General features: G+C 37.1%; 1 protein-coding gene across 1 annotated transcript; it reads right to left on the reverse strand.

Annotated features, from left to right (window-relative positions):
* Window positions 1–198: 198 nt before the first annotated feature.
* LOC306848017 (nuclear receptor subfamily 6 group A member 1-A) lies at window positions 199–25,439 on the reverse strand. The gene is made up of 9 exons (XM_079382327.1): window positions 25,289–25,439; window positions 11,851–12,081; window positions 9,777–9,832; window positions 7,154–7,320; window positions 6,684–6,893; window positions 6,327–6,581; window positions 3,840–3,961; window positions 3,450–3,602; window positions 199–3,367 (listed from the first exon to the last, which is right to left on the reverse strand). Exons 1-9 carry the CDS (start codon window positions 25,302–25,304, stop codon window positions 3,231–3,233), a joined length of 1,347 nt encoding a protein of 448 aa, XP_079238453.1. The 5' UTR covers window positions 25,305–25,439; the 3' UTR covers window positions 199–3,230.
* Window positions 25,440–25,745: the final 306 nt, after the last annotated feature.

A 25,745-nucleotide genomic window follows, 5' to 3' on the forward strand; every position in this document is an offset into this window, starting at 1 on the left:
TATTACAAACAGTTAATATCAAGACCTGTGAGATGGGACAGGCCAAAGTCACCGCCAATTTGATAAGCTGTTTTTCATACTCGAAGTAATTTTATGTTAGTTACAAGTGGATCAAACATCAATTAATACTTGAAATATTTTATAGTTCATACAGGAAAGCTCAACATTAAAACGTGAAGAGATGACAAGACACCGTTTCACAGTTGCATAAGATTCACATTTATTTGGTTTCAAGTCCTAAAACATTCTAAACATGCTTTATAACACATATGGGTCACATTCTTCACAGGTAGTAAAAGTCAGAGGAGAAGAAGAAGAGGTTTGTGACACAGGTTAGGAAAAGCACTTCAGACAACACTCCCAAAAACAACACTGTCCTGATGCCAATACAAAGACAAATACATACAGACAGAAGTTAATTTAGCATGTACTAGAGTTGTTCAGGAGCGTGTCTATTCCCTGAGATATCACCCATGTTTCAAAACCTCTCATCTGGCTCTGTATGGTTTGCTCAAGCCCCAACATTCACCAATGTTTCTTCTAATAAGATTCCCACCGGATCAAGAAGAGAACTGGTACAAGACTGAAATAAGTTCCCTGGCTTTGTAAAACTGACAGCACTATGATAGTCTTTCAATAGCCAATCAGCATACCCGTAACAATCAAGAAAAAAATCTGATTGGCTGAAAAGTGTCAAAGCATTAACATGATTACAATGGACTGACAAAAAAGCTTGTAAACAGTTGAGAAATAATAATAAAAGTCATAGACAAAAAATACATTCTTCATGAAAACAATTCACAAACAGTGTTTACAACTAGGAATATAATACTGTTCATTTCACACGTTATAATTGCACTGAGAAATGGTCTTCATTGAAGAGTGAGGTAAATATGCAGCATCTGATGTCTATCAGGTATTATTTTAGGAATTATTTTAAGAATATGAATGATGAAAACTATTAACTCTGAAGTTTCCAGAATGCCATATGAAATGGACAAAGAAACATGGTCACTGGTGCTTTGAAACCAATAAATAATGATTAATACTTTCTTAATGAAAGCACGCTACATGATGACACACAAAAGAGGTAGTTTCAATGAAAAATGCATAAAAAGAAACAAACGAGGACACATAGTAAAATATGAAGGAACAACCGAAAGCAAAAAAGACCTAGATGGGGAGTGTGGGGCTCTTTTAAAGCCAGATTAACAAAACTGTTAAAATAGATGGATATTCCTGAGTTTCTTCCAGAGATGCTGGTCTGAGAAATTCAATTCAGGAGGGCTGGTGTTTATAGCAGCTTGGTTTGCGATAAATCTCCACCTTCGACTTTATTCTGATGTGGGAGATGGCTTACAAATGTGTAGTATCGCAGACTAAGTCGGTGAGTTTGGAGCTTTTAAACACTTCCACCATATCAAGAGTTTAGTCTGATATTTAGCTAGCTCACACTCCAAAACAAGCCCTCGCGAGAAAAGAAACACCACGATATCTACCACAGTAAATGACGTACAAAATGAAACGACGACGAATGAAGGGTCACAAACGACCGCAGTGTGGGATGGATGAAACGTTTAAGATTAAAAGACACGCAGAGCGGCATACAGACAGATGTGAAGCGTCCACCAATGTTGCCACCGAGGTTTAGCTGCACTTGAGATGGGCCGTTACCAGGCTGAACATGCGTCTTTGGTACGGGCCTCTTTGTCATTGTCTGGTGCAAATATGTAAACATTACGACACATATCGAACATGTTTGGAATGTCTGAAATGATGAGAGTTACAGTGAGCACAATCCACTGAAGCCTGGGTAAAAACCAACCAAGGAAACGAATCGTAACCAAAACCTCCGAGGCGTCGGATGGCTCGTTTTAACTGGACTAGCTAGCATCGCAGTCATGTTTTTTTTCTCTAATCGGGATTACAGTAATACTCAAAACCAAAACAAAAGTCTTCAAAACAACACTCCCCCCTCCCCAGACTCATAAAAACAAAACATAAAAAAAACGTCTAAAAGGACCTACAATGTCCAGAATACTACAAACTACTAAACCTACAAGTACATCAGCACTGTGATATCAGAGAGAGATACGAGGGAATTATAAAAACAGTAACTTTACCCTGTTTACAACGTGAGGGAAGGAACCAGCAGCAGACCAGTGCAAACTAGACTGTGAGGAAATCCACTTCTCTCCATCTGAACTCAAATAAATGCCCTTTATTTTAGTTTGAGAGCATTTGGCGAGATCAATTTTAGAACTTTGCTACCAAATCTGATGCTAATGCTGCTAATCATTCATGGTGGAAAACGCTGATTGAATGCTGATAAATACTTCATGGTCAAACTCTACATCCTTCAATGAGCGCTCCAAATTAAGGAACCGATTGTTTTTCCGAAATAAGAAAGCCGATACATCACATTTCACTGCCGGACTGAGTGCAAACCATGTGGAGTGTGCAGTTTGATGATGGAAACCGCTGTTCTCCCCAGAAGTCTCTTGTATTTTCAACAAGGGCTTACTTCCCTCCAAATTTGCATAACACTTTTGTCAAAAAAAGAAAAAAATAAAGAAATCAACACACATATTCTGTTGTCGTTTCGTCCCCAGCCTATGATTGTGAAACATTCCCGTACACCTCTCTTTTGTGTAAACAATCACGCTCTCCATCGCAGCCTTGTGTGGAAAGATAAAGTTACGTGACTACCGAGCGTGTGTTTGAGAACTGCTGCGCGCCGCAAATGCGTAAGAAATGATAAGACGTTCTCAAACACGAGGCACAGTGTCGACGTTAACGGCCCGGAGCATCGCAAAACAGAGAGGGAGCACGTGAAACGTTTTCTTCCTGAGGTAGTCTTTCAATAAAGCAATTCCTCTATCTGTCCCTATCGGCAGAACGTGAACAGAGGAATAAAATAAAACCAAGTAGACGATCTATCAGTGGTTACACGTCACATATCGCAGTTGGACTGAAGCGTGTGAAATCCACTGCGCTTTTTGTGCATTTTCATTTGAAAAGGAGCATGTGCACAGTGTGGATCAACATACATTCAGCTCTGTCTGGTAATAAATAGAGAGAAAAAACAACACTAATCTAAACAAAACGCATTAAAATAGTTTCTTGTCACATTCATGAGAGGCGGAGGAGGAGGATACCGGGAGCCCCACCCCTAGAGAACACCCCGCCCCCGTGCAATAGATGGGGAGGGTGTTTTCAAGAGGGTGGGGCTAGTTGGCAGGGGCGGTACCCTTTGTCACACAGGGGGAGGAGCTTGTCCTGTAGTTGCTCAGACTTGACTTACAGGAGTGCAATACTGCCTTAAACAGCAAGGGGAGCTGCTCCAAAGGGATGTTGACCAACTTCCCTGAAAACGAGGGAGAACAGTGAAATCTGACCGCTAAATGGATGCAGATTTGTTGAATTAAATGTGTTGTTTTTGGACTTACCTGCAATACAGCGGATTTCTGGCAGACACATCATGATCTCGGGAAAGCGTTTGGGCTGGTGAGGGTACTTGTACTCAGTGTAATCCTGACAAACATACCAATAACGTTTGTTCAACTGCTCCAGCTGGGTCACATTGGTCAGACCGCGGATATCTAGACGCATACAAAGAAACATTACGATGCTGAAAAATATATGTAAAGGAAACATTTGCTTTTCATGTCGTTATAATATTATGACTCTATTATTGTTGATTCTGAATATCTGTTTATGTGCTTATGAAGTGAGCTGTGATTATCATAAGATGATCAATAATCAGCCCAGTCAGAACAGCATCAGCACACAGTATATAAAGTAATCTTGTATTATAATGGAAATACCTGCTGTTTTACCTTGATTAAGGAAGTTGATGGCCTTCATGCACGCATGTTCCTCATTGCTGACCTTCAGCTGATGGAACTTACGGAACAGATAGATCAGCTTCTCCATCACCTCCATCCCATCCTCACTGAAACTACACACACACAGAACACACACACACACACACACACACACAATTCATCAATCAACTATAGATCTAACACCTGACCTCACACTTACGTCAACAAGATCCAATTTGTATTGACAGCATTGATGTGATCAGAACAATATGTGGATCCGATTTGAACCAACATGACAGCTCAATCACTTCAAAAAATGTAACTAAAATCATCAATAACCCCCCCCCCCCCCCCCCCCCCCCATTACAAGTGACGTAGATCTGTATTTATGACTGAATGAACAGAATAAACCCAGACTGAAACGGAAATGTTCAATTCTAATCAGACACCTAGCTTACATTTTAGCAATGTGATGTCTAGGAGTTTAATTGATTTTTATGGTAACATAACTCAACATTTATCATAACTATGTGTTTGCATTATCCCGTTTTTGAAAATTATTATAATTTTATTATATAAATTACATTTTATATGATGAAAAAATATGAATGTAATTGTAATATTTTAATTTAATGAAATATGAAACCATATGAGTCTAATAAACCTGTGACAAACACTGGTCTATCATCTGATTCCATTTCCTTTGCGGTTATATTTGTGTACATCCTCTTAGCCATTAAACCAGAGTTTATGAGATTAATTTATGTTACTAATCAGATAATAAGAATATGTTTGAGTGGGAGACCACATGAATGGTGTATAACAGAAATACAATAATAAAGCACAGCATGAGGCGTATCTCGGTGCTAAATTTCTCCATAAAACCATCACTAAAGAGTGAACTCATGCCACGACATACCAGTACCATTCAGTCTAAGTGCTTTTCTCTGCCTTCGTGACTCAATTCTACTTTTCTGTGCGTGATCGGTCTCTACATTTATCTGCTGCTCTCCTTTAATTACTCCAGACTCTTTGAATTCTCTCCCTAAAGGTGGGTCATGATCTTCAGTGTGAACCTGCACAGTAAATGGGAATGTTTCACTACCTCAGACCTGCATTTCCGTCCAGCATGCAACAGTAAATCTACCCAGGAGATCAAGAAGAGATGGTTCAGAGGTCAGGTGATTGCGGACTAATTTACACACACCACAAACACTCCCCTCCTCCATGTCAACACTAGTATTTCACTCATCAGGCTACAGGTATATTAATCATAGCTCTGGAAACGTGCACAAGGGCCTGGAATTATACTGAAATGCACATCTAAACATCTATAATGCTACAAAAGATTTCTATGTTAAAAAAAAAAAAAAGGATATCAGTTTCCACTAAAATTAAGCTGCACAACTGTTTTCAACATTGATAATGATAACAAATGTTTCTTGAGCAGCAAATCAGTATATTAGAATGATTTCTGAAGGGTCATGTGACACTGAAGACTGGAGCAATGATGCTGAAAATTCAGCTTTGACCACAGGAATAAATTACATTTTGAAATATATTCAAATAGAAAAAAGATATTTAAATTTATAATATTATTATTTCATAATAATACTATTTTACTGTTTTTTGATCAAATAAATGCAGCCTTAGTGAGCATTAGAGACTTGTTTCATAAACACAAAAAACAAAAACTAAATAAAAAAAATATATATAAATCAAACACTCATTTTACACAATATTTGCAAATATACATTATATAAAATTTAATTCATTCTTTCACTCAGATTATTATACCGATAACGCTAATCTGTTAAAAAAAAAAAAAAAAAAAAAAAATTCACAATAATACTATTTTACTGTTTTTCTGATCAAATAAATGCAGCCTTGGTTAGCATTAGAGACTTCTTTCAAAAACACAAAAAACTAAAAAATATATATTAATACAACAATTAAATTAAAAAATATATAATGAAACTTATTTTACACAACATTTGCAAATATAAATTATATAAAATTTTATTCATCCTTTCACTCAGATTGTTGTATTGATAAAAAAAAAAAAAAAAAAAAAAAAAACTTAAAATCTGAAAAATGCAACAGTGCATCTCAAAAGGTTTATTACAAACAAAAGCCACATTTTTTTGAGGAGATAGAGAGAATGCAGGGAGAGACAGACAGACATAACACGCCTGCTTTACTCTGCCTTTCTCCCACATGCACACACATTGGTCTCCACCTCTGTACAGAGATGCCTGAGAGTACCTGAAGCATGGAGAACAGTCTAACTACCGTGATTTAGCACTATTAGGGATCACAACAAGCCCTGCATGCACAGAAGAGCAGGAAGGAGATATTTCTCAGGCCCAGATTCTTATTAGCGATTTCCGATGAATCACTGTATTGGTTCTTATTAATGATCCAAACTGATCAGCTACATGTTTGAAAATCATAGATGAGCGAATAAAAGGTGTGTGACATAAGCTGTACATTCCTCACCTCTGCAGCTCATCGTCTGACGGGGTGTATTTGTCGGTGACGTTGGTAAGGTCGCCCAGCACCTGGGCGCTGTAGACCGTCAGGCAGGCCAGCAGGATGAGCTCCTGCCAGGTGGCGCTCAGGAGCCGTGTGTAGTCCTCGATGGACAGCTCGCAGAAGAAAGGAAGCTTTTTAATCCAGGAGATCTGTCTGAAGAGAAGTTCATCCGCCAGCCGACACAATAGTGCGAACAGCTCCACCTGAGTGACCCGATACCTGCGCAAGAAAAAGGATCATTACGTGAGGATTTGTACATTTTATGAATGTAAAAATTATAAAATGATTGCCAACCCGCATGGCTTTTGAATGAATGTTTACCCGTCCTCAATGAGCATGGGTGTGCCCAGTGGGGCCAGTTCCTCTGCTGCCACCAGCTGGCTGATGAGGGTATGACTCTGGGGGTACAGACTCCGGGGCTGGGCACTGTATCCAAACAAGTGAGGCAGGAGCTGGTAGTGCTGGGCCATTGCATTGCCAATGTACTGTTCCCTCAAAGCAGCGGTGTAGCCATTCAGCTCCACAGAGCGACTGTGTGGGAAAAAAATGGAAAGGAAGAGGAAAAAGAAAAGAAAAATAGGTTACAATACATTGTACTTTTGTGCAGAACACTTTATTTAATGCATTTGAGGCAAATACAAAAAGGAATCCTGTTTTTCGATTCATATTCATTGCAGCTAAAGCCTGTAATCAAAATTTGCAATCCAACATGTAATCTAATCTGTAAATTTGTCCTTTTGCCCTTAATTCCCTCAAACTGCTGCTTTTGCAGCGGAGAAGGGAATACTCACTTGGATGAAAGTGTGGATACAGGCGATGGCTGATTCCCATCAGAGACACCATTGCCAGGGGAACTGTGGTCACTGTCGCCGTTGTTTCCCCAAGTGTGTTCCGGTATGTTGGCATCATCCTTAAACTCCTGTCCAGACATAATCCGCTCGATCTCCTCATCGGAAATCTGCACAGAGAGATTTTTGAATGCATTTACATGTATATATATTTTTTTTGGTCACAAGGATTTGCAAATTTTTCATCAAAATTCTGAAACTGTGCAAAATATTTAGTAAGATGTGAGCACATTTACTGGAATACTGCGTAAAAAGCTTCTTGGTATGTAAGTGTCTTCTGTGTGCGCTGTGCTTCATAAATCACTACACTAAAATAGACAATGGACCTTTTTGCCTGCAAACTTTTAAGTAATCGCACCTTAAAGGAATAGTTCTCCTGTCATCATTTACTCAGCCTCAAGTTTTTCCAAACCTGTATAAGTTTCTTTCCTCTGCTGAACACAAAAGAACACTTTAAAATCGCGATATGGACTAGTATCTGCAAATATTTAGCCGCAAAAGTCAATTTAAATATGAATCCTGCATGTATGATGCTCGCGGTGATTTCGGCATCTGCCGTCTCAATGAGGACATAAATACATGAACAATATCTCCAAAACTGCACTTCACGAGCATTTTACCATTTCATTTGAGTAAAACTAGCGTCGTATCATATAGGCTATATTACTATTATTTAGTAGAATGTACTTAATACTACTACTGTTAAAAATATTATAAAACTATTTTTTTTTAAAAGAAATATTCACAAAATACTTAAATTTTAATAGTAAATCCCCTTTATTTGCCAAAAATGTATGCGTTTAATTTTCATTAAAATATAAATAAAATAAATTTTTTATGCCTTCATCTGATAACCAGTCAAATTTAAATACACAACACGGAATTTCTGAGGGGGGCAAAAACATTTCATAAGGCTACTGTAAGAATAAATAAAAATAGGTTGTATGCATTCAAATAATAGACATGCTAAAACACAGAATTTGGTAACAATAAAACATAAGGTGAGAAAAAACATAAAACATTTCATACGGCCCTAAACATGTCATTTTTGTTACACTTTTAATAAATTAATGTTAATTGTATAAGATTAATGATTAATTAATTAGACATGTTTTTTGATTAATAACATTTCATTTGACCATAAAAAAAAAAAAAAAAAAAAAAAAAAGTCCAGAAAAATTAAAACGGAAAAAAAACTGAATTTAGAAAAAAATAAAACTGATTTCATAGGGCCCTACTTACTATGGACCAAAATACTATGGAAGTCAATGGCTACCGTCGACTTCAAAATATAAAAAAAATCAGCTTCAAAATATCTTTTGTGCTCAAGAGAAGAAAGAAACTCACACAGGTTTGAAACAAGCGGAAAGAGAGTAAATTATGACAGAATTCACATTTTTGGGGTGAACTATCTCTTTAAGAATGTGAAAGAGTTTGTCAATTCCATCCTGTAGTCAATATAGACCATAGGACAGGTGCAGCCGGAGAAAGACATTTTGTATGAACTGAGTACAAAGAGCGATGAGCCTTATTTTCACTCTTCATACAAATATGACAGAAAGAGACAAACCAGCATTTAAGTCAAGGCCGTGCACTAAAAAGTCCTTTTTGAATACAGTTGATGGGCTCAAGCCATCTTTAACAGTGCTTTATTCTGTATAAGGTGAAGCAACCAGCTATTGTGTGTTCCAGAAGCAATTAGGCAGAGTCAATAAGATGGTTTCTAGTGCTGCGGGGATCAGGTGCAAACAAGAGCACTATATGGACCAACAAAGCTAAACATTTATACCCGCTTTGTCCTGTCAAATACAAGACAATAAATACGGCTCATCAGGGTAAACACTTCAATATCGCTCACCGAATGTACTTAAAGGGATCTGAAGTCTAATAGTCTCAGCACGATGTCAGAGAAACATGAGGCAAAGTTACTTTTAACATCTATAAAAACACAAACTTTCATATCAAAGGCCATGTTTTGGATTATTAGACATGTCGAGGGTCACAAAACAACGTATTTCCTCATTTGAGAATTAAATACATTCGCCTAACGCTGCTATTCACGCAAATGCAAAAAAGCAGCTAAACAATGATTTTATGAGGTCAACTGACAATGAATGCGAAGAATGACAAGGCAATCTATTCAACGGTGCTCTGGCCTTGAGAACAGCAACTCCTCTAATGAAAATAACATCTTTAAATTAGACTGCGGTCACAAGGCCATTATTTGGGCTATTTATCCCAACACTGTATTCCGCTCGTCTTCATTTGCGCCAAAACTAATCAGCTCTATTTCCTCTATTCACACCTGGAGAGGGCATGAATGCAAACAGCATGGCTGCGTTAATATGCAGTGGACACGAGAGACAAAAGACCGATGAGAAGCTCGAGATGAATTGCGGAGCAGGGTCGGAGTAATTCATTTGTGACTTTTAAAAAGTCCTAATGAAGAGAAATACAAGTATAGATCAGCGGTAAAGAACAGAGATCAGGGCACGGCAGGAGAAGTCTATTTTGCTTTGTAAGAAAAGTATTGGTGTGATGAATGCTAATGAGGGGTTATGGGTACCTGTACAGGACCGATGCTTTTATTCCTGCCTCCCGGCATGCCATCTTCTCTGATTGCTGAAAAACACAAAACCAAATGATGAGCTGAATGTCCATTCAAAAAGAATTTTACCTTTGAGATGAGACATTCTGGAATGCTTCACCTCTTTTCAGAATTCAGATGGAAATGACAGATAAATTACTTTGTATATGTAATATGCAAATATGTAAGCGAATTAGATGTTAACCGCTGAAGAAGAAAAAAAGCAATTATAGCATGTTTTCAATGACATAAAAACTTTGGGGAAGAAATGCAGACGTTAAAAAACAAGTACAGCTGAAGGTGGATTGGAAATATTGTTCGATAATTCATACTTTGACAATGTTCTTTGGCCAGACGGTTAATTCTTTGCTATGTATTTATAAGTAACCTATTATGTGAGTTTTCTAGCATCAATGTTTTGAGTCTAAAAAGCTTTAGATAATGCAGTAAATGCAATAAGCCACTGAAGGATTTGTCCACAAATAAGGCTTGTTGCTGAGTGCATAAACCCCCTTAACATTTAACATTTATCTGACGCTTTTATCCAAAGCGACTTACAATTGCTATATATGTCAGAGGTCGCACGCCTCTGGAGCAACTAGGGGTTAAGTGTCTTGCTCAGGGACACATTGGTGTCTCACAGTGGATTCGAACCCGGGTCTCTCACACCAAAGGCATGTGTCTTATCCACTGCACCATCACCACCCACCCTTAACTGTAGTAAAATTAACTGTAAAGTGCCATTTCAGATTGGCTTTTGCTTTTATAAACTGGCAACGACAGATTTAAAAGATGTAATATTTAAATAGCTTATTAAGTATAATTTAGTTAATGTTCAATTTTTAAATGTGGCTCATCTAATGAGATTAAACCTCTTAAATGTGTTTAAAACAAACCAAAAGTGTGCTTAATTGTATTGAATGTGTACTTGTAGTGTGCTTCAAATCAAAAACTGTATTTGTGGATAATATAATATTAATTACACAAAAGGCCACTTAAAGAGAGACACTTTCACGACTATACTTCTTAACACACTTTAACACAAGTGCACTTCATAATAATGCTAAATTAAACATTTTACCTAAAGTACATTTTAAATGATTTAGCTGCAATCATGTGTCATGCTACTAATATAGTAAAGCACATGTAAATACTTTTACATTTAAAATGAATATATCTTAAATGTACTAAAATGCAACATCATTACAAATATGTATTTACAAATAAAATACATGACATACCAGTTTAAATAGAAATGGCAGTTAAGTATATTTTAGTTTACCATAAATGAAGTATCCGGCAGTACTTAAACCATATTTCAAAGACATTTATTATAACTGAGTTGATATGAAATTACAGATAAAGATATACTTAAGTCCTACTTAAGTATGTCAAAAAATGGTTTTGCTAGATGCATTTAATATAGATTTAAAACAGTACATTTTATTTTAAATTGCAATTAACAGGCACTTGTCCAAAAACACTACATTCGGTTCACATATTATATAGTATACTATTTCTGTTAAAAATCCAAAACAGTACAAAATTAAATGATCTGTGACTGTTGTTATCTATAGTGAGTGCTTTTTTTTTTCTTCAGAGATGTACTGCATCTAAATTACAAGCACCTTGTTAGCTCAGCCCTTGTGTTTTATTGGTATGGTCACTAGAGGGCAGTGGTGATTGTTTTAATGTATTTTCCACCAATTGTAGTTGTTTCCAAACTACCTGTACTACCAATAAGCAATGCAATGACTAATTAATGTCCCTGTTGAAAAGACCAAATTAGACAAGCTCGAATTTCCATGCAGGTTCAGACCGGTCAGAGCTGGTTTGGCTAGTAAATGCTGATCAGCAAGTCATGCTGATCTCTATTGTGGAAGAAAAAAAGACAGGTCATACTAGTTTAAGCTGTGTTTTGCTTAACCAGCTCAAGCCGACCAGGTCAACTTTGTTTCCCACCATCTGGTAGTCCAGCTTGAATCAGCTTGCAAAACCACTTCAAGCTGGAATTAGTTTAAGCAAGGCAACAGATATGACTGTATTGGCTCACCTTTGCGGTTCATTCCCATCTGCAGGCACTTGAGCAGCCTGCAGTACTGGCAGCGGTTGCGCTGTTTGCGTGACATCTCGCAGTTCTTGTCACGGCTGCAGCGGTAGACACGCTTGTTGCAGATGCTGCGCTTGAAGAAGCCCTTGCAGCCCTCGCAGGAAATAATGCCATAGTGCAGCCCTGTAGCACGGTCTCCGCAAATAAGACAAGAGCGCTGCTCAGCCTGGTCATCTGAGAGAAACACACAAAACAGACAGAGATTAAGATCATATGTAGACATTCACATGTGCATACGAATGCATTCTGTATATTTTAGATCAATTATTTGGCCACCATTTACATCTATTGTACATTAATTCATACACAAAGTCTTACAGACCGTAAAAGTCTCTTATATGCGCACCAAGGCTGCATTTATTTGATTACAAAAAATTAAATATAAATAATTAATAAAAAATAAAATATTACTACAATTTAAAATAACTATTTTAACTCTGAATATATATTTCAAAACGTAATTTATTCCTGTGAATTTTCAGCATCATTACTCCAGTCTTTAGTCACATGACCCTTCAGAAATCATTCCAATATGCTGATTTGCTCTCAAGAAACATTTATTATTATTATTACTATCAATGTTGAAAACAGTTGTGCGTCGTAATTTTAATCCTGAAAACAATGTTTCACTGTTTTCAGTAAAATTAGTAAAGTTCAAAAGAACAATTTCTTTAAACTATAATATTTTTAACATTATAAATGTCTGTCATATTTAAAACTAGTCATATTTGTACAATTTAATCTGTAATTTCTGAATAAAACTAGTATCCATCACAGAAAAGAGAAATCAAATTACTTTTGTACATAAAAGCATCATAAAACATAATAAAGTGAAAAAAAATTAAATAAAAAGTGAAAGTCTTTAAATAAATATATTTTTATTTATCTACACCTTTTTTTCTGACATTACAAAGGCTGTGTGGGTTAACCTATAATTTCTTCACCTATTTTTGTCTATCATTCAAAATCTGATGCATTATTTCACACTGAATATACAAAAATGTGTCAGAAAATTAAAGTTAAATGCATTTCAAAAGCCACATTACTTTCAAGAAACTCCCAACAAAATCATCAGGATTCATTTGTAGAAAGAAAAAAGTAGGCAATTTAGAAATAATTGAGATTGAAGGACCCTGTTCCCACAACACCAAGACAAACACTGTATACACACACACACACACACACACACACACACACACACCCTCCCCCGGCCAAAACAGGATCCTTTACCAGATGGGTGGGTGCCATAGTAACGGTGAATGGCATGGCCCTGAGAGGAATGTGCTTGCTCACCGCGGCTGTGGCGTCACGGCTGACTTAGCGAAGAACGGGTTCAAACCAAGAACAGTGGAAACACTAACCCTCCCTTCCTCCTCCCATACTTCCCTCTGTCCCGCTCACTCACTGTCAGAACTATGAGATCAGCTAACACTGAAAACAGGCCCCCGTGTGCCGCCTAATGAAGCTGTACAATCAACACCGCTGCACCTTCACAAGACCAAATAAACCCCACCGAGGAGAGACAGAGGCTGGGAATGAATCATTCTATTGAACTGATTCTTAAAGATTCAATCAAACCAATTCTTTGGGAGTCAAACTGAGAGGCAGAAAATAAAATCACTCAAATCAAATAAAAAAAAAAATGACTCACAAAATGAATCAGATGCCATCAAGAATGCTTTAGTTTGTAAAAAGTTGAGGAATCAAAAGTGTATCAAGTCAAAGGCCTTTTAGTATAATTGTCGTGGTTCATGGGTCTTTTTGCTGTTAAGTCTTTACTGATTTTTCGAAAGTAAAGTTAAGAATAACTATATTATTGGTAATTTTTCAAGATTAAAATTACTGGACTGAACCAATTTGTGTTTACTAGATTATTAAAACATCAGTTTTAGAAAAATCATGTTAAAATGTGACAAGCTATCAGAATTTTAGCTTATTTTTGGTCATACATATGTGACTCGGGACCACAAAACCATAAGGGTCAATTTTTCGAAATTGAGATTTATACATCATCTCTAAAATAAGCTTTCCATTGATGTATGGTTTGTTAGGATTGTACAATATTTGGCCGAGATACAACTATTTGAAAATCTGGAATCTGAGGGTGTAAAAAAAAAAAAAAAAAAAAAATCTAAATATTGAGAAAATCACCTTTAAAGTTGTCCAAATGAAGTTCTTAGCAATGCATATTACTAATCAAAAATTAAATTGATATATTTATGGTAGGAAATTTACAAAATATCTTCATGGAGCATGATCTTTACTTAATATCCTAATGATTTTTGGCATAAAAGAAAAATCTATAATTTTGACCCATACAATGTATTGTTGGCTATTGCTACAAATATACCCCAGCGACTTAAGACTGGTTTTGTGGTCCAGGGTCACATATTTTAGTCATACATATTTTTGATGCATATTTGTTCAGATTGGGACTCTGAATAAAACGGAGGTCTTTTTTTCCTCCATATTCTTCACTAAACTACACTATATGAGTCATAAAAGCCTCATATATAAAATATACTTTTTCAAAAATATATGTATTTTTTAATTTTGTATCAGGTTTAATAAATTGTTCCTTTTTCAGAGTATTCATATGTCAAACTTTACAGGCCTAATACAGCAGCATGTGATAAACATCAGCATTTAAGTGATCACTTGAGGAAATAAATTCATTGAAACAAACTTTAAAACGATTCAGGTTTCTCAGCATCTTTAAATTTGTGTAAAGGTGACCGTATAAAGTGGTGAAAGATCCACAGCTTATTGAAGTGGAAATGTCAGGATAAAGTGCCGCAGAAAGTCAAACGGATAAACACAAACAAGGATTGTTTCTGCGTGAAAGAGCGAAGGGAAAAAAGGAAAAACACTGCTGCTGACAGAGAATGTGGCGGGGCCGGGGCTGTGGACCATTAACAGAGAGTTCAAGTCATAAAAACAGGGTCATGGCCCAGCGCCTTTTCTTTCTCAATATGAGAGGGAGTTCCACAGGCCCGTCATTACAGCAGAGTCAAGAACAGGCCATTCATACCATCTGACATGCCTTTTACTCCTCTATAGGACAGTATGATTACAGTGCAAATGCCAAATGCTGCCTTTTCTTTCGGCTTTCAAAGAGGCGACGCTTCAGTGTTTTCTGAGGGTCAACAGTGCAGGGATACAGTCGAGGGTTATACGAATGTTAAGTGTGGGGCTTTCAGTCTTACTTTACAGACAATGTTTAGTCTCTCAGAGGGTTTAAAGGTTAGTATTTTGACTTGATCAGTCTGATATTAAACGTTTAAAATACAGACTACCGTTCAAAAGTGGTCAGTAAGATATTTTTTAAAGAAATTCATAATTTTATTCAGCATGGATGCAATCAGATGACCAATAGTGACAGTATTTTCTATTTCAAATAAACATTTTTCTTTTGAACTTTATCAAAGAATCTGAAAAAAATGTTTTCCACAAAATATTAAAGGGTTACTCCTTTAAAGGGTTACTCATTAATCACTTACCCCCATGTCGTTCCAAACCCGTAAAAGCTTTGAGTCAGCGTAGCGTAAACTGTGTACGCTGTTCTGTGTCAGCTGCGCCACACGGATACCCTGTTTTCATTCAAATGAAAGCGTGAAAACATATCCGTGAGGCGCAGCTGATACAGAACAGCGTACGCAGTTTGCATCCAGTGGATATTCTCCAAAATGGTGCTACGGTGACTCGAGACAAATTGTTGAATAAAGTCATAATTTTTATTTTCTATGCGTACAGAAAATATTCTCGTCGCTTCAGAACATTCAGATTGAACCACTGATGTCAGATGGACTATTCTGACGATGTCTTTCACACTTTTCTGGGTCTTGACCGTGTTAATTACTTGGAAGTCAATGGGACAGTCACAAGCCTCCCGGTTTTCATCCAAAATATCTTAAAATTGTGTTCCGAAGACGAATGAAGCTTTTATGGTTTGGAACGACATGGGGGTAAGTGATTAATGACAAAATTTTCATTTTGGGGTGGAGTAACTCCCTTTAAGCTATTTTTATCATTGATAATGGTAAGAAATGTTTCTTGAGCAGCAAATCAGCACATTACAGTGATTTCTGAATGATCGTGACACTGAAAACTGGAGGAATGATGCTAAAAATTTTACTTTTCGTCAAAGGAATAAATGACATTTTATAATATATTACAATAGAAAACAGTCATTGTACATTGTAATAATATTTTACAATATAACTGCTTTTAAACAAATAAATGCAGCCTTGGGGAACATAAGAGACTTTCAAAAACATACATCTTACCAAACCACAAACAATTAAATGTGTATTTGTGATATAAAATGAAGCAACATTGTGATGTTTTATTAGTGTAAAATAGTGCAATTCATTTCTGTGAATCAGTTGAACTTTAAACTGTCAATTTCAATTAACTGATTTAACGAATGCATGCAATTTTCATTCATTATGTTTTAGGAAAAAATTTTCATATACATGCAAAAATTAAATCTAAATGCTTCAAAATTATGGTTCCTCTGTCTGTCAAACTTGCATAAATTGCAAGACACATGCCAAATATCACCAACAGGCTGAATAATATTGAACCACTATATTTTTAGCTCTACTTGGTGGGACACTGGGTGAGAATATGCGAACAGACTCTCACCGATCTGTTAAATCTGGAGAAAAGGAGACTTCTAAAAGCTTGCGCTATTACCATCTGAATGACATTGAGATACCTGTGGTGATCTTTAACATACTGAGAGCTTTACTATACTAGACCACAGGAGCCACAAATACAAGAGCTTACTGTCAGATAAAGCTTATACAGGCCTTTCAAAGAATCAGAATGAGCTTTATTGGCCAAGTACGTTTACACATACAAGGAATTTGTTATAGTGACAGAAGCTATAACATTGTCACTCTTTTACTGTTTATCAGCACTAAAACTGATGCATGTCCTACCAAATCATAAACTGCATGTCTTTAACACACAAAAGTCAACCTTATTATTTTAATAAATGTGACAAAACATTTATTGGGTGAGTAAATGAATCCAGATTGAGCACAAAAGTCAAATACTCTTTGGTTGTGACTTCATACCTTGGTGACATTTGTCAAATGGAGAGGACGCCCATATGCGGTACTGTAACACTGACCCTTCCTTGTTACCCTAACCATTTGCCTGGAATTCCTGGCAGATGTTACGTTATGCAGGAGGCATTTGAAACCATAAATTATTGACCAGTGTATGTGAAATGACTGACTTCCTTTAATGAGAAAGCACCGCTTCCAACATTGGCTTCCTTTATTCACACCCTGGCCTTCTTTGATTGGTTAAATTTGTCGCCCTCTCTTTCAAGTGCATGGCCACCCTATAAACCTGGAGTTCTCTCACACCTTCACACACTTGATCCCACAGCGTCACTTCACACCCCTCCGCCCCGTCTCATTCTGCCCTGTCACTCACATGCACGCTCCAGAAAAGCTGCTACGACCAACTGCCACACTTATTTCGGGAAAATGACTCCCAGCTTCTGGAATTCTTTTACAATCTTTTTGAATTTGTTAGTTAAAAAAAAAAAATCCATTTAGCTTTTTCTGCCTCTCCTCGTGGAAATCTCATGAAAATATGCCCAGGTCACAAAAAAAAACAAAAAAACAACAATAACAACAGCAACATTTGATCTAGGGCTGTCGCGATTCGTCGCGACTAGTCGATTATTAAAAATCGTCGACTTCATTTCGACTGACCGGCAAAATACCGGAAGTGGCGCATTTCATGGACGAGAATCCATAAAACACATTATTAGACTATTTTCCAAGGCTGCATGATATCTTAAACCCATTTAAAAATCATAATTAAGCATAATTGTGAATTCACAAACGCTATGATAATTAAATAATTATATGCGATGCAGTTCTAACACAGTATATGCGCTATAATTATTTACATGCGTGTAGGTTAAGCACGTGCGTCTCACAGCGTCTCCGTTCACAGTAGGGGTGTAAGAAAATATCGATACACGTGAGTATCGCGATATTTTGTTTGGCGATACTGTATCGATTCTCCAAAACGGAATATCGATATTTAAAAAAATAAAAAGTAAAAAAATAAATCATACAAGATTCATGGCAGTTGTTTCGTTTTGAGTTCATATTCTGAACTTAAACGGTGACAGGAAATACTAGCATCAGGGCACTCCACTAATGTTAGCGTTAATATAGTTCGCTGCCAGTAATGTAGGATGAAAGAATTGTTCCAGTTCTCGTTTCGGTGTACAAAGCTGAAGTGTGGCACCATTTGGGCTTTTGTGGTACCTAATGTCCGCCCCGGGACCGCGGTGCGAGTGCAACCTCGGTTCTGCCGCTTGCCGCGTCCCGTGTTGAAGAGCCTTTGTGCGGGGCGCGGTAGAGTCGCCGTGCAGCTGCAGCTTTTTCTCGTAATTCGGGGGAGTTTTGTGCAGTCGGGGCGGTGCTCGCATCACGGTCTCGGCGATTCCACGCGGAAAATAAATACAAAATGAAAAACCTGTGAAATCCAAGTTAAGAAGTTCTGAGAATGTTTAACATCTGTATTTATTTGATTGTTTTACAATTGTTTTGTTTTCTTTAGGAATCCTGCAAGCACTTTATTTTTCATTGATATTAGGCAGATGTCATTTTTTGTTCAGATCAAATGTTCCAAAGCATCTCCAATTAATTGATATGTTTTCAGAAATACAGCACATTTACATTTTTCACCTAAATAAATTCTGGTAAATAATATTTCTGGTAAACACTTCTTTAAAAAGTGTTTTTTGATGATAATGTTATTATTATTAGACTAGAACACGTGGGTATGTTGTCATTCTCACACTATAATACTGAACTTTGATTTCAGTGATTTGGACTATGAGATGGACACTTGCTTCTTGCACTCCATGTTGCACTTCACAGAAATTTAGATTTCATTTGGTTTAATAAAATATTTTTAAGTAAAATTGTTTATTTGTTGGCGGGAAATTAGTCGTTTAGATTAATCGAAATAAAAATAGTTGTTAGTGGTAGCCCTAATTTGATCAAAATATTTTTCTTATTTATTGCTTTTGATTTGGGGCGAAATGTGATATGATGTTCTTGACTAGCTAGTGAGATTCATTCCCTTATGCAATGGTTTACCTCATTCATCCCAAGTGACAGAGGCGCATTGAATGTGTGGGAGAATAAAATCAGGTTTAACCATTGATTTGAATCTTTCCTGTTGCTTTGGGCTGTGTGTCCCCACCCTCCACACACACAGAGCTCAGACCCCCCACTGCAATGATTAAAACCTGCATTGTTACCCTGAGGTCAGGCCGGGTTTCATTCCAAACTTTACCACAAGCAGGAAATGCAGTTTAAACAGTGACACTGTTATCAGTATCCTGACTGAAAGCACCGATAAACAAAAGTACAGTATTTCTAAAAAAAAAAGGATCTCACAATGAATGCTCATTATGTCTAGACTTTAGATCACACATAAATCCATATGTATAGACAAGTTGTTTTTGTCTACAAAATTAAGCATTTAGTGAAAACGTATAGATCAAAATATTTTTAACATCATGAGAAACATTTCTAGTCAAGTGTGAGCAAACTTTTGACTGATATATCATTATTGTGAAAATATGACAGTGGACACTGAATACTGCAGAAGTTTTTTTTTTTAATAAATATTTGTATTCATCAAGAATGCATTAAATTGATCAAAAGTGACAGTAAAGACATTTATAACGTTACAAAAGATTTTCATTTCAAATTAGTGATTTAGTACTTTCTATTTATTGTAATTGATCAACATTGGTAATAATAAATGTTTCTTGAGCAGCAAATCAGCATATTGCAATGATTTAAGGATCATGTGACTGAAGATTGGAGTAATGTTGAAAATTCACCATTTCATCAGAGGAATAAAGTACTCATTTATTCACATAGAAGACACTCATTTTAAACTGTAATATTATTTCACAATATTAACGTTTTTACTGTGAATTTGATCAAATAAATGCAGCCTAATTTAAAATTTAGCATGAAATTATCAAAATATCATACAAACTCTACTACAGTTACTGTAACAACATGTAAACTTGATATCTGCCACCAAAATTCTGAAAGCTTTTTACACTAGACACTGTCTACACTATTAATGTATTTTTATGTACACTAATAAAAATGACAGAAAATCTGATTAAAGTAGTAAATGTTTCTAAGGGTGTGTATGTTTTCTGTAAAGCATCTCTGGCAGGCCAGTGGCCATGTGTCCGGGCAGGTGTAGCGTCCCAGCAGCGGAGGATGGGAGGACAGAACAGATGAAGGCGAGCAGAGAGCGGAGGATGGGGAGAGAGAGAGAAAGACAGAGGTCTAACTCTCTACGAGGGCTTTGTCTTTCGCTTCCATTACAAATCAATCCTAGCTGAGCGGGCTGAGGTGGGGGGACTGTCCTGTACTTTTCCGCTCTTAGCACTCAACTCTTCCCTTCTACTTATCTATATGCACACCTTTCACTTTTTGCAAATGCTTAACCCTGTCAAATCTGTCTATACATAAATCTAATTATTTCAAAAATCAATCTAATTTTTATTGACAAATGACAAGCCAAACTGTGATCTGGGGCAAATCACAGACATGCTGGTTAAACTGATTTCAAGTACCCACAGATCCCGTTCGGATCTCCTCACTACCTCCACAGCCCGGACAGTGTTATGTTAATCGTCTGAGCTCCACACTTCCACAGTCATGACTCAAACCCAAAGCATGAAAGAAAGAATGAGAAGACTCTGCTCCCTTCCCCCTTTGACCTGCACACTGTAGTAATCTCATAACCATCACAAGAGGCCTGGAATTAGCATGTGGTAATTACACTGAGGCTTGATCTTAATGTAAAGCAAACCATTCTGTTTACATAGACTTAATTAATCCTGGAGCTCTAAGAAAAGCTTTGTGCTTCATGTAAATGTGTTTCTGACAACAGTCCATTCTGTCAGTTGGATTTAAACCAGATTTTTTTCCCCCATATGGAACCATTGCAGATTTTAAGATGTTAAAGATGCATTCATTATACAGTTAAAAAGTTTGGGGGTAATGAGATTTTTTTAAATAAATGATTAATCTTGAAAGAAATAAGAAAAAATAAATACTTATATTAAGAAAGGATGTATTCATAAAAATAATAAGATGAAATGTTTTTTGAGCAGCAAATCAGCATATTAGAATGATTCTGAGGGATCATGTGACAAATTCAGCTTTGATCACAGGAATAAATTACATTTCACAATATATTCAAACAGAAAATGGTTATTTTAAATTGAAATAATATTTCACAATATTACCGTTTTTACTCTATTTTTGAGCAAAAGAGACTTCTTTCAAAAACATAAAAAATTGTACTGATTCCAAGCTATTTAATAATCACGTATATATTATATCACCAGCTAATTAAACCATCCGAAGTCAAGTTATCTGAAACCCTGACGACACAAAAGTGAAAATTTGAACCTCACAGCCAAACGGCATTAAGGAGTGAAGTTACATCAGAGTATTGACACGTTCATCCAAATCGCTGCGTTTCAACATCTTGGCCATTGTTTGGCCTCTCAGTAGCATCTATAGTTAGCTTAACAAAATCAATAAAAGCCATCGGCAGATAAAGCACATCAAAACCTGAAATATTTGCAAAGATTACACAAGACACCGAACCCTATTGATCCCTCATCACAAGGGCAGATGTTTTTCTTAGCTCACCATTTCTGAGATCTGCTATCTGGGTTTATGGGTTACCAAATTAATACAGTCGAGGGCTCGGAAAATTTGAATGATTTCATCTAAAGTGATTGACGTAAAAACCATTTAGATGAACAATAAGTCTAATTTGTGTGCGGCTCATTACATATGAGTCTGGTCTATAATGGGGAAAAAGTTGTGTCTTTTTGTGAAGTAAAGATCTCATACCAGAAGGTTTTCAGCTACAGTACGACCCTCATTTGAGAATCCAAAAAGACGCAGCGATAAATCAATGAAAAGCAATGAACACAGACATCAATGATGGAAAAATAACACCTTTGTTTATCAGGCTTTCTGTGTGAAACAGCTTCACGGTTCCTAATGATCTCAGCACAGGATGAGCAGGACGGTGGGTTTAGTGATGTACACTGCAAAAATAATTTGTTGTAAATAAAGATTATAGGAGATTGTTTTACAAGAAAATACTGTTCGATCCTTCAACTTATTGAATTCAATGGGTTTTTCATACACTCATTGATGGTTCCATGAAGAACATCCATGGAATCTTTCCATTGCACAAAAGGTTCTTAGAGTAAAAGAATCTTTAGATTTTTAAAATGTTCTTCAAACATGGTTATTTTAATAACTGTTCCATGAAAGGTTCTTTGAGGAACCAAAATGGTGGTTCTATGGCTTTGCAGCAGAAAGCCTTTATCTTTGAACGTGTAGTTGTTAATAAGGGCTCATTTGTTGGAGAGCAGAAAGGTTGCTTCCTGAACAGGTTTTAGTTACTAAATTTAGCCCAGAATGGCTGAACCTGTACTCCCTGATGTCCTCTGCCACTATTGATCTTCACATCGCCTGAATCCCCCTCCCCCGTGTGTATGAGCGCACACAAACACCCCTCCACCACAGAGGTGACTTCCTGCATGGAAGAGTGACGAATGGAGCCGAGGCAGAAATGCATGAAAAATGGAGCAGCAGAGACGAGAGAAAGGAAAGAGGAAGAGGAGACAGAGGGATGAGTGAAGACCCTGAGAGATCACCCCCTTCTGTTGGAAACAATAACAGGGGAGATGGGCGGCGGGAGAGTAGGATTAAAGGGAGGAGGAGTCATGTACAGTGTCCTTTCAGCTCCCCCCCCACCCACACACACACAAACACAATAGTGTTTTCACATACCACCCTTGAACATATTCACCCTCCAATACAATACTGTGGCATTTTCCAATCGAGTTTCCAATCCATTCAAATTCAACCACAAAGCCACAGTGCTCTCAAAGTGCTGCCCAGGTTCCTCTGTGAACCGCTTACAACAGGCCAATATGGGTTTCACATGGCCGACCATTAAAAGCAGTGGCTAATGTTATCATAATCGCAGAGGGATGAGAATTCAATGGGTTTAATGGGTATAATGGCACATAACAACATAACATTAAAGTATTTTTTAATTTATATTTAACATGTTTAATTTAAAACTAATAGCTTTATCAATATGGAACTTTTAATTTATTTTAGTATTTTTATTAATATTTATGAACTGTTTGCAAGGCTGCTGTTAGAACAAACACATTAACTGTAACAGAGTGATTATTGGCTGACGCATTTGCTCATACTGGCCTAAACTGGCTCGGCTGATATAATGGTGAATCTATCACTAATCACCTCTACACATAAAAGTGTGTGGATATTCAGATTATATATTTCAATTCTTATCTAAGCTGTTCAGATCAATGTTATACAAAAGCAACAACATGAAAAGCATCAGAAGTATTCAATTAATTCTGAAACATGCCACTGAATCTTATTTGAAATATTTGCCATATATTAATCTACTTCGTAATCACTTTTTGAATGAATCTCTTGTTTTTGTTTTTTAGATGCTTATGTAAATCTGTGCATTTAGTCTGTGAAAATCTGTGATTTTCTTTAAGCTGTTTCAATTAGCCTTAAAGCAAACTATATAAAACATGCAAGGGGTCGCAACTGATTAATTCCTAAACAAGCCTCCGGGTACTTTAACGGTTCGAAATAGTCACCGAATTTGAACGCAAGATCACACCTTTTCTGAATGGCATTCACTCTTCAAAAGGTGTTTTTTTTATCAAAGCACCTGAAGTAAGAGCCGTTTGCACCTTCTGTCATTATGTGAATGCATTTTCACACCAGCCTTAATAAAATTTGACTTAAAACTAACACAGTGCAGACAGAAAGCTAAAATCACATTTATTCAGTAGCCAGCACGTCTGCGTTTAACATGCGCTTCACTGTGTTTTTGTTTACGAAACGAGCAGGAGGAACAATGGATGAAACAAAAAATTCTTGCATGCTGCCATTTTGGGAGGACTAACGGTTGGAGATATTGATTTTATAATAGTAGTTTTGTTAAGGAGTTGCAAAAGGGTGTCAAGGTCCAAGGCCACCCAGTGACCACTTTAAGATGCTGTACTTTTTAACCTTTAATGTAGTGTGTGACACATATTGCTCCAGAAACGTCTATCGTCATTACAGAGCAAACTGAGATACAGTTATGTGGCCAAACTGATAAAATCTCAAGCACTGAGGGGTGAAGTTTGGGCTACAGTGATAAACCCAAGCGGGGGGCGTGCTTGGGGGTTGTGTGAATGTATCGGGGGTTTAACCAGATGAGCACGGAGCTTCGCTGACCCCCGCTCGCGTCGCATGAAGACAGCTGCCTGCTCAGCACAGAAAACCTTTTCCAGATGGGCCACAGCCCGCATACCACAGAGCACACACACTATCGCCATAAACCCACTAAATACACAACCAAACTCCTGAGCGAGACGGAAAAAATGAGCTGAACGGCACAACACGGGTGGACGACGCTCTACAGAAAATAAAACACATCGTGCACACTAAACAACTCATTGTATAATATGAATAAACTACACATTTGTGTTCAGATCAATTAACACGATCTGAACACTCACACAGACTCTGATTGCCAAATACAGTGTTTTCCAAAAACCAAACCTGATTTACTCCGGTCAATTGAATAAGCACACCTGGAAATTGGCTACTAAGCTTCAATGATCATAACATTTGCATCCTACAGTAAATATGTTTTCTCTCTGTGGATATGAATTAAAATACGGTTCAAGAATGACAAAGAATTATTGCACTTTGTTGTGAATATGCAAGACAAATCACTATAAGCAGAATAATAAAAGTGCTGTAAACGATGAAAATTTGCACTACAGACCAGTTTGTTTATGATTAAGATAATAAATTTAAATTACCAGAGCAAATACCAGTTTGGAATATTAAGCAGCAAAACAGACTAAAATAACTGGAAATGAGTGACATTCAAGTTAAAAATGGGCTTATATGCACTTATCTTGAAAATACAGCGGATAATTGAATGAAATAGTCATAATATTAGCATTACTAACATTTAATAAACAAGATTGAGGTTAAGAGGAAATATCCTAAAAAAAAGAAAATGCACAGTCCAGTTCTCTCTACAGCTGTTAGCTTTAGCAGGTTTATCTTTCAGTAACATTAATAGTACTAGAATGGGACTTATTTGCTTGTGCATTAGACACACGATTAATCGTATATCAGCACGCACTGCCTTGCTAACAAACCCCCATCTCTATGAAATCTGCTCTCTGCTCCGTTCTTTGTGTTTTCCTTACCTTCCCACGAATCCATCTCATGTCTCTCCAGGTCTCCCTGTCATCCATTCATACATGTATCCACCTCAGGAACAGCATAGGCCTCATGACTCTCTTTCCTTGTCCTCTTCTTTCTCTTCGCTCCCTCCTTTCCTCTGCTCTGACTCTCACTGATCCGCCTCTCAGCCTCAGCCCTGCTGGTCAGTTTCAGCCTGGTCACATGACCACTGAGTTCAGGCCCCAGGGGTCACGGTGTGGCCGGAGGGCCAATGGCAATGCGGGGGTTATCTGAGTGGAACTGATAGCCCTATTTTACCCTCCTGCTGAACAATGCAATCCCCCTCCCTCCTTCTTTGACTCGCTCTACATTTCTCTCGTTGGCTTCTTTCAAAGTCAGCAGAAGTGCACTGATGGTCAAAGGCTGCAAATCTGAATGCACGGACAGATTAAATTGAGCTGTTTTGTTGTCAAAGCGTGC

The sequence above is a fragment of the Barbus barbus genome (genome assembly GCF_936440315.1).
Source record: "Barbus barbus genome assembly, chromosome: 28".
NCBI classification, from domain to species: Eukaryota; Metazoa; Chordata; class Actinopteri; order Cypriniformes; family Cyprinidae; genus Barbus; species Barbus barbus.

Coding starts and splice junctions, on each gene's coding strand:
- LOC306848017 (XM_079382327.1), bottom strand. Junction 6,894..7,153: donor GTATCCACACTTTCATCCAA/GTGAGTATTCCC, acceptor TTTCCCACACAG/TCGCTCTGTGGAGCTGAATG. Junction 3,603..3,839: donor CATCAACTTCCTTAATCAAG/GTAAAACAGCAG, acceptor GTATGCGTCTAG/ATATCCGCGGTCTGACCAAT.